The sequence below is a fragment of the Oncorhynchus masou genome, chromosome 3 (assembly GCF_036934945.1).
Source record: "Oncorhynchus masou masou isolate Uvic2021 chromosome 3, UVic_Omas_1.1, whole genome shotgun sequence".
Lineage (NCBI taxonomy): Eukaryota > Metazoa > Chordata > Actinopteri > Salmoniformes > Salmonidae > Oncorhynchus > Oncorhynchus masou.
In genome coordinates, this window is record NC_088214.1 from 2,605,531 (window position 1) to 2,616,447 (window position 10,917).

A 10,917-nucleotide genomic window follows, 5' to 3' on the forward strand; every position below is an offset into this window, starting at 1 on the left:
ATAGAATATGATAGAATGTAATATGATAAAATAGAACAGAATAGAATATGATAGAAAATAAGATAATATAATTGAATTTTACAGAATAGGACAGAATATAATAGAATATAATAAAATACTGCTTAGGGTTATTCTACTGGTGTTGTGGTAGCAGATTTGACCTACAGTAGCTCGTGACAGACCCCAGGAAGACTATAGCGGACGCTAAAGTGCCTTATTCCCTATGTAGTGCACTTCCTTTGACTGGGGTCCATTGGGCTCTGGTCAAAGTAATGGACTATATAGGGGATAGGGTGCCATTTGGGACACAGATCAAAGACAGGTAGAATGAAAGTTCAAGTCTTGGGTCTGGTCTCTGGTACAGAATCTCTTTGGCTGTTAGATAACATGCAGACAGACACATGGGATTATAGTCCAGTGAATTATAGCCCAGTTGACGAAAACTCAGTGGATGATAGCCCAGTGGATTATAGTCCAGTTGACGAAAACTCAGTGGATGATAGCTCAGTGGATGATAGCTCAGTGGATGATAGCTCAGTTGACGAAAACTCAGTGGATGATAGCTCAGTGGATGATAGCTCAGTTGACGATAGCTCAGTTGATGATAGCTCAGTTGATGATAGCCCAGTTGATGATAGCTCAGTGGATTATAGCTCAGTTGATGATAGCCCAGTGGATGATAGCTCAGTTGATGATAGCTCAGTGGATGATAGCTCAGTGGATGATAGCTCGGTTGATGATAGATCAGTTGATGATAGCTCAGTTGATGATAGCCCAGTTGATGATTGCTCAGTGGATGATAGCTCAGTTGATGATAGCTCAGTGGATGATAGCTCAGTGGATGATAGCTCAGTTGATGATAGCTCAGTGGATGATAGCTCATTTGATGATAGCTCAGTTGATGATAGCTCAGTGGATGATAGCTCAGTTGATGATAGCTCAGTTAATGATAGTAAGGATTGATGATAGTTCAGTTGATGATAGCTCAGTGGATGATAGCTCAGTTGATGATAGCCCAGTTGACTATAGTCCAGACCTCTGCTTTGCTCTGTCTAGATAGAGTTACGGTCAGGTCAAAGACCAAGTGGTTTGAGGGTTATGGCAGTGTTCCCAACCCGGTCTTGAAAAATACATTTAATCAGACTAGTGCAGTGTTCCCGAGTCCATTCCATATATAGAGTATGTGCCAATTCCAGCACTAACACACTTGTCAACTTTATTATTTGAAACCTTTATTAGCTGAAATCCTACTCCCCAGCACATGGTCAGATATGGCCACGTCTCTACGCTGGGCTCCCTTCGCATGGTTGACATGGTAGACCTCAGCCAGTTAATTCATCTGCTGAGTTCACATTGACATCCAGAGATTGTCAGCGTGATTTTAACTACATCAAGAGGATTGCGAGGCTGATATCTTACAGGCCAAACATCAATAGCATCATAGCCATGTCCACATATCTGTATGGTACGTGTGTGTGTGTGTGTTCAGACAAAACATCAATACCACAGCCATGTAGAGATATCTAATCCATATCAGCATGTCTCTTTATGTCTCTGATCCATACTGAGTGGAACTTAAACCAGAGGATGTTAAATACAGTATGTTGTTTTACTTTACTATCATCGTCACTTTTGATTAAATTACTAATCTCTCTCTCTCTCTCTCTCTCTCTCTCTCTCTCTCTCTCTCTCTCTGTCTCTCTCTCTCTCTCTGTGTGTGTGCGTGGTTACAGCTTGCTTGTTCCGGTACAATGGGCTATCATTCGTCTACCTCATCTACCTCCTCCTTATCCCCCTGTTTGCTGAGCCCACCAGCACAACCATGCAGGGTAAGTCTCCTCCTCCTCCTCCTCCTCCTCCTCTTCCTTCTCCTCCTCCTTTTCCTTCTCCTCCTCCTCCTCCTCCTCCTCTTCCTCCTCCTCCTCCTTTTCCTTCTCCTCCTCCTCCTCCTCCTCTTCCTCCTCCTCCTTTTCCTTCTCCTCCTCCTCCTTTTCCTCCTCCTCCTCCTCCTTTTCCTTCTCCTCCTCCTCCTCCTCCTCTTCCTCCTCCTTTTCCTCCTCCTCCTCCTTTTCCTCCTCCTCCTCCTCCTCCTCCTCCTCCTCTTCCTCCTCCTTTTCCTTCTCCTCCTCCTCCTTTTCCTCCTCCTCCTCCTCCTTTTCCTTCTCCTCCTCCTCCTTTTCCTTCTCCTCCTCCAACTCCTCCTCTTCCTCCTCCTCCTCCTCCTTTCCTTCTCCCCTCCTCCTCCTCCCTCCTCCTCCTTCCCTCCTCCTCCTCCTTTTCCTCCTCCTCCTCCTCCTCCTCCTCCTTCTCCTCCTCCTCCTCTTCCTCCTCCCTCCTCCTTCTCCTCCTCCTCCTTCTCCTCCTCCTTCCTCCTTCTCCTTCCTCCTCCTCCTCCTCCTCTTCCTTCTCATCCTTTTCCTTCTCCTCCTCCTCCTCCTCCTCCTCCTCCTCCTCCTCCTTCCTTCTCCTCATCCTTTTCCTTCTCCTCCTCCTTCTTCCTCCTCCTCCCTCCTTTCCTCCTCCTCCTTTCCTTCCTCCTCCTCCTTTCCTCCTCCCCCTTCCTCCTCCTCCTTCTCCTCCTTCCTCCTCCTCTCTTCCTCCTCCTCCCCCTCCTCCTCCTCCTTTTCCTCCTCCTCCTCCTTTTCCTCCTCCTCCTCCTCCTCCTCTTCCTCTTCCAAACCACTCAACACTGTGGTTCCTGGAGCAGACCCCTACACTGTTTAATAATAAATATAGCTAGATTTGCTCAGGAGAAGAGAGGAGAAGAGAGGAGAGGAGAGGAGGGGAGGGGAGAGGAGAGGAGAGGAGAGGAGAGGAGAGGGGAGGAGAGGGGAGAGGAGAGGACACTGACGGTGTCCACCAGGAATAAAAGACACGAGGGCGATAGAGGGAGAAAGGGAGCAGGGAGGGAAGGATGGAGGGAGAAAGGGAGCAGGGAGGGATGGATGGAGGGAGAAAGGGAGCAGGGAGAGATGGATGGAGAAAGGGAGCAGGGAGGTTGGAGGGAGAAAGGGAGCAGGGAGCGATGGAGGGAGAAAGGGAGCAGGGAGGGATGGATGGAGGGAGAAAGGGAGCAGGGAGGGAGGGAGAAGGGAGCAGGGAGGGAAGGATGGAGGAAGGAAGGAAGGGAGCAGGGAGGGATGGAGGGAGGGAGAAAGGGAGCAGGAAGGGAAGGAGGGAGGGAAGGATGGAGGGAGAAAATGAGCAGGGAGGGAAGGATGGAGGGAGAAAATGAGCAGGGAGGGATGGATGGAGGGAGAAAGGGAGCAGGGAGGGAGGGATGGAGGGAGAAAGGGATGAAGACAGGGAAATAACAGCCTTTCAATCATGAAGTAAAGAAGAAGAGATAAGAGATGGAGGGTGAGAAGGAAGGAGGGATGGATGGATGGAGGGGGAGAGGGATGGATGGATGGATGGATGGATGGAGGGAAGGAAGGATGGATGGATGGATGGAGTGAAGGAAGGATGGAATGGAGGGTGAGTAGGAAGGAGGGAATGGAGGGTGAGAAGGAAGGAGGGATTGGAGGGTGAGTAGGAAGGAGGGATTGGAGGGGAGGGAAGGAGGGAATGGAGGGTGAGTAGGAGGAGGATTGGGAGGATGGAGGGTGGAGGGTGAGGAAGGAGGGATTGGAGGGTGAGTAGGAAGGAGGGATTGGGAAGGAGGGTGAGTAGGAAGGAGGGATTGGAGGGTGAGAAGGAAGGAGGGAATGGAGGGTGAGTAGGAAGGATGGAATGGAGGGTGAGTAGGAAGGAGGGAATGGAGGGTGAGTAGGCAGGCGGGATGGGAGGGTGAGTAGGAAGGAGGGAATGGAGGGTGAGTAGGAAGGAGGGAATGGAGGGTGAGTAGGGTGAAGGAAGGAGGGATTGGAGGGTGGTAGGAAGGGGAATGGAGGGTGAGAAGGAAGGAGGAATTGGAAGGAGGGGAATGGAGGGTGAGTAGGAAGGAGGGAATGGAGGGTGGGAAGGAAGGAGGGATTGGAGGGTGAGAAGGAAGGAGGAATTGGAGGGTGAGGGAGGACAGAAGATAGGAAGGAAGGGATAGAGGTAGGTTGGAAGGAGGACTAGATTGGAGGAATGGGATGAAGGAATGAAGGGATGGAGTGACTAGGAAGGGATAGAAGGTGAGAGTAATGGAGGAAGGATTGAACATCCTGGGATCCTGGAGTCTTTAAATTGTGTACCACTTACCCTCTCATCAATAGGTAATGAGAGAAGAAGACTTCTTAATGTTAATGTCATATAATGTATGATGCTGACAGCAGGTTGACTTCAGGATCACATAATATCACATACACGAGTGGACAAAACATTAGGAACACCTGCTCTTTCGACATAGACGGACCTGTGAATCCAGTTGAAAGATATGATCCCTTATTGATGTCACCTGTTAAATCCACTTCAAATCAGTGTAGATGAAGGGGAGGAGATCCTGGGTTAAAGAAGGATTTTTAAGCCTATTGAGTCCTACCCTCATCCTCTACATATATAATTGAGACATGGATTGAACATCCTGGTCCTACCCTCATCCTCTACATATGGACTCTATTGAACATCCTGGTCCTACCCTCATCCTCTACATATAGACTCTATTGAACATCCTGGTCCTACCCTCATCCTCTACATATAGACTCTATTGAACATCCTGGTCCTACCCTCATCCTCTACATATAGACTCTATTGAACATCCTGGTCCTACCCTCATCCTCTACATATAGACTCTATTGAACATCCTGGTCCTACCCTCATCCTCTACATATAGACTCTATTGAACATCCTGGTCCTACCCTCATCCTCTACATATAGACTCTATTGAACATCCTGGTCCTACCCTCATCCTCTACATATAGACTCTATTGAACATCCTGGTCCTACCCTCATCCTCTACATATCCTGGTCCTACCCTATCATATAGACTCTATTACTCTATAGACTCTATTGAACATCCTGGTCCTACCCTCATCCTCTACATATAGACTCTATTGAACATCCTGGTCCTACCCTCATCCTCTACATATAGACTCTATTGAACATCCTGGTCCTACCCTCATCCTCTACATATAGACTATATTGAACATCCTGGTCCTACCCTCATCCTCTACATATAGACTCTATTGAACATCCTGGTCCTACCCTATTGAACATCCTCTACATATATACTCTATTGAACATCCTGGTCCTACCCTCATCCTCTACATATAGACTCTATTGAACATCCTGGTCCTACCCTCATCCTCTACATATAGACTCTATTGAACATCCTGGTCCTACCCTCATCCTCTACATATAGACTCTATTGAACATCCTGGTCCTACCCTCATCCTCTACATATAGACTCTATTGAACATCCTGGTCCTACCCTCATCCTCTACATATAGACTAGTCTGTCTGCTTCTACTGTCTGTGGTATGAGGGGGTTGAGCCTGCAGAGGTTCAGACTTGGGGAGAAATGATAAACTGAAAGGATACCACGCACAATGACAGACACAAACACAGGCAGACAGACACATCGTTTAAATGTACCATTTTTAGTTGAATCTAAATAGTTTCTTATTTCTCAATAATAGATACTATTTCTCTGTCTGGCACAGTTGGACAATTATTGGTCAAATACAGGGTCCTTTTCCAAGCTGTTATTTGCCCCTTGCTGAATATGTAGTCCGATTATTACATTTTCTTCCTGAGACGTTATGGGCGAGGAAAGAGCCAAAGTAGTGCCTTGTCCAGAAGGGTTAGAACCAATTTGAACCTTATAACTCCACTTCCTATTAACGAGCATTCCTCTCTCTCTCCCCCGGTGACCGTCAGGGGAAATACTAGGGAAAACAAGAACAAAACTTTCTCTCCAGTATTTTAATAAGGCTGGCTAGGAGAGATGTTGTTTGGAGGTACCCACATGAAATAAATACTATAGTATACTATGGTTAAATTCTATAGTATACTATGGTTAAATACTATAGTATACTATGGTTAAATACTACAGTATACTATGGTTAAATACTATATGGTTATACTATGGTTAAATACTATAGTATACTATGGTTAAATACTACAGTATACTATGGTTAAATACTATAGTATACTACTATAGTATACTATGGTTAAATACTACAGTATACTATGGTTAAATTAAGTATACTATGGTTAAATACTAGTATACTATGGTTAAATACTATAGTATACTATGGTTAAATACTATAGTATACTATGGTTAAATACTATAGTATATATGGTTAAATACTATAGTTACTATGGTTAAATACTATAGTATACTATGGTTAAATACTATAGTATACTATGGTTAAATACTATAGTATACTATGGTTAAATACTATAGTATACTATGGTTAAATACTATAGTATACTATGGTTAAATACTACTGGTTAAATACTGTGTTTAAATACTATAGTATATAGTATACTATGGTTAAATACTATAGTATACTATGGTTAAATACTATAGTATACTATGGTTAAATACTATAGTATACTATGGTTAAATATTATATACTATACTAGTATACTATGGTTAAATACTATAGTATACTATGGTTAAATACTATAGTATACTATGGTTAAATACTACTGTATACTGTGGTTAAATATTATACTATACTAGGGTTAAATACTCTCGTATTCACTGGACTGAAGTTAGCAAAAACACGACGGTGAATACTGTGATATTTACTGTAGTTTTGCGGACATGACTGTAGTATACTGTAGTATTGAAGTTTACTATAGTGTAAATACTGTAGTATTAAAGTTTACTATAGGGTAAATACTGTAGTAATAAAAAAATCTGTATAATTATTTATATACAGTACAAGTCAAATGTTTGGATGCGCTGTAATGAATACTCTGGGAGAATAAGGTGTAGATTCACGCGCAGAGCACGGCACGTGTTAATTTTGCCTTGAAAGACGTTCAAGAACACAAAGAAACAGAACACAAGGTTGACTAAGAAATTAAATACAGAACCCTACAGCCCCCCCCCCCCCGAAGAGGCTGCCTCCTACCTTGCTCAATGTCCTTTGCTGCATTGGAAATCCCTGACATTTCCCAGGTGACAATCAGACATGGAGAGGAGGGTACGATACCTGGCATGGGGATTGTGCTCATACGTATCTTGCTGGGTTGCATACCTGGCATCGGAGGAAGGGATCCGGGAGAAGATGGCATTTCTCCACGCTCCTCTTGCTGGGATACCTGGCATATTTTTCAGACATGGATATGCATCGGAGGAGTAGGGATCGGCTGGCGGAGAAGATGGCAGGTTACGCTCCTCTTGCGATACCTGGCATCGGAGGAGTAGGGATAGGCTGGCGGAGAAGATGGCAGGCTTCCTCCATACGCTCCTCTTGCTGGGTTATGATACCTGGCATCGGAGGAGTAGGGATAGGCTGGCGGAGAAGATGGCAGGCTTCCTCCATACGCTCCTCTTGCTGGGTTATGATACCTGGCATCGGAGGAGTAGGGATAGGCTGGCGGAGAAGATGGCAGGCTTCCTCCTCCATACGCTCCTCTTGCTGGGTTATGATACCTGGCATCGGAGGAGTAGGGATAGGCTGGCGGAGAAGATGGCAGGCTTCCTCCATACGCTCCTCTTGCTGGGTTATGATACCTGGCATCGGAGGAGTAGGGATAGGCTGGCGGAGAAGATGGCAGGCTTCCTCCATACGCTCCTCTTGCTGGGTTATGATACCTGGCATCGGAGGATGGCAGGTAGGGATGAGGCATGGAGGAGAAGATGGCGGAGAAGGCTTCCTCCATACGCTCCTCTTGCTGGGTTATGATACCTGGCATCGGAGGGATGGGTGGCGGGATGGCAGGCTGCTCCTCTTGCTGGGGATACCTGGATCGGAGGAGTAGGGGATAGGCTGGCGGAGAAGATGGCAGGCTTCCTCCATACGCTCCTCTTGCTGGGTTATAATACCTGGCATCGGAGGAGTAGGGATGGGCTGGCGGAGAAGATGGCAGGCTTCCTCCATACGCTCCTCTTGCTGGGTTATGATACCTGGCATCGGAGGAGTAGGGATGGGCTGGCGGAGAAGATGGCAGGCTTCCTCCATACGCTCCTCTTGCTGGGTTACCTGGCATCGGATACCTGGCATCGGAGGAGTAGGGATAGGCTGGCGGAGAAGATGGCAGGCTTCCTCCATACGCTCCTCTTGCTGGGTTATGATACCTGGCATCGGAGGAGTAGGGATGGGCTGGCGGAGAAGATGGCAGGCTTCCTCCATACGCTCCTCTTGCTGGGTTATGATACCTGGCATCGGAGGAGTAGGGATAGGCTGGCGGAGAAGATGGCAGGTTTCCCCCATACGCTCCTCTTGCTGGGTTATGATACCTGGCATCGGAGGAGTCCAGGGATGAGGCTGGCGGAGAAGATGGCAGGCTTCCTCCATACGCTCCTCTTGCTGGGTTACGATACCTGGCATCCTGGCATCAGGCAATTACTCCATGAAGGCTGATTCTTGCTGGGTTATGATACCTGGCAGGGATAGGGATAGGCTGGCGGAGAAGATGGCAGGCTTCCTCCATACGCTCCTCTTGCTGGGTTATGATACCTGGCATCGGAGGAGTAGGGTAGGCTGGCGGAGAAGATGGCAGGATGGGTTATGATACCTGGCATCGGAGGAGTAGTGCTGGCGGAGAAGATGATGGTCGGCAGAAGATGGAAACTCTTGCTGGGTTATGATACCTGGCATCGGAGGAGTAGGGATCTGGCGGAGAAGATGGCAGGCTTCCTCCATTTTCCTGGGTTATGATACCTCCTTCATGTCTTAAAGTAATGATGGACTGTCGTTTGTCTTTGCAGGTACGCTCCTCTTGCTGGGTTTGAGCTGTTCTTGCCATAATGTGGATTGGTCTTTTACCAAATAGGGCTGTCTACTGGCACAGCATCTGCTGGCGGAGAAGATATACCTGGCATCCACGCTCCTCCCGACCTTATCACAACACAAATGAGTCTCCTCTGAACAGTTGATGTTGAGATTTGCTCAAACGCATTAAGAATGAGAGCCAATCATAGTGCTTGAATTCTACAAATTAACAAGGAACACCTGCCATAATGTGGACTTGGTCTTTTACCAAAATGCATTCACAACACAGATTTGACGACCTCATGAAGCTGGTTGAGAGAATGCTAAGAGTGTGCAAAGCTGTCATCAAGGCAAAGGGTGGCTACTTTGAAGAATCTCAAATGTAAAATATATTTTGAAATGTTTTACACTTTTTTTGGTTACTACATGATTCCATATGTGTTATTTCATAGTTTTGATGTCTTTTGGTAGGTAGTATTTGATAATGCAGGCTAGGAGAGATGTTGTTGGTAGGTAGTGTTTGATAATGCTGGCGAGGAGAGATGTTGTTGGGAGGTAGTGTTTGATAAGGCTGGCTCGGAGAGATGTTGGTAGGTAGTATTTGATTTCCATATGTGTTATTTCATAGTTTTGATGTCTTTTGGTAGGTAGTATTTGATAATGCTGGCTCGGAGATATGTTGTTGGTAGGCAGTATTTAGCAGTGGTCCACTGTTGCTGCTCAGTGGTAGTGCCTCACACACACACACACACACACACACACACACACACACACACACACACACACACACACACACACACACACACACACACACACACACACACACACACACACACACACACAGACACACACACACACACACACACACACACACACACACACACACACACACACACACACACACACACACACACACACACACACACACACACACACACACACACACACACACACACACACACACACACACACACACACACACACACACACACACACACACACACACACACACACACACACACACGCACCAGACCAGACCAGTCCAGCGATATGGGTATGGTGCCGTAGCGTAGTAAAATCCAAAGTGTTCCCAGGAAGGATACATTATATTTAATGGCAGAAGTGGAACCGTTTGAGACTGTGCTCTTGTTACTGTCAGGAAGTCTGTTTCGATAAGTAGGCTGGACACTTTTTTGTTGTTGTTGTACAATGCAAATTTTATTTGTCACATTTGCTGACTAACACAGGTGTAAACATTACTGTGAAATGCTTACTTACAAGCCCTTAACCAACAATGCAGTTTTTAAGAAAATAAACTAAAGTAAAACAAATAATGTGGAGGCTATATACAGGGTGTTACGGTACAGAGTCAATGTGGAGGCTATATACAGGGTGTTACGGTACAGAGTCAATGTGGAGGCTATATACAGAGTGTTACGGTACAGAGTCAATGTGGAGGCTATATACAGGGTGTTACGGTACAGAGTCAATGTGGAGTCTATATACAGGGTGTTACGGTACAGAGTCAATGTGGAGGCTATTTACAGGGGGTACCAGTACAGAGTCAATGTGGAGGCTATATACAGGGGGTACCGGTACAGAGTCAATGTGGAGGCTATATACAGGGTGTTACTGTACAGATTCAATGTGGAGGCAATATACAGGGTGTTACGGTACAGAGTCAATGTGGAGGCTATATACAGGGTGTTACGTTACAGAGTCAATGTGGAGGCTATATACAGGGTGTTACGGTACAGAGTCAATGTGGAGACTATATACAGGGTGTTACGGTACAGAGTCAATGTGGAGGCTATATACGGGGTGTTACGGTACAGAGTCAATGTGGAGGCTATATACGGGGTGTTACGGTACAGAGTCAATGTGGAGGTTATATACAGGGTGTTACGGTATAGAGTCAATGTGGAGGCTATATACAGGGTGTTACGGTACAGAGTCAATGTGGAGGCTATATACAGGGTGTTACGGTACAGAGTCAATGTGGAGGCTATATACAGGGTGTTACGGTACAGAGTCAATGTGGTGGCTATATACAGGGTGTTACGGTACAGAGTCAATGTGGAGGTTATATACAGGGTGT

General features: G+C 46.2%; 1 protein-coding gene across 1 annotated transcript in view; it reads left to right on the forward strand.

Moving 5' to 3' along the window:
* Nucleotides 1-10,917, forward strand: part of LOC135518608 (piezo-type mechanosensitive ion channel component 2-like) — a 328,980-nt gene that overhangs the window by 39,565 nt on the left and 278,498 nt on the right. Inside the window, 1 exon segment of the mRNA XM_064943769.1 lies at nt 1,734-1,829. Within this exon segment, the coding sequence (XP_064799841.1) occupies nt 1,734-1,829 (96 nt within the window).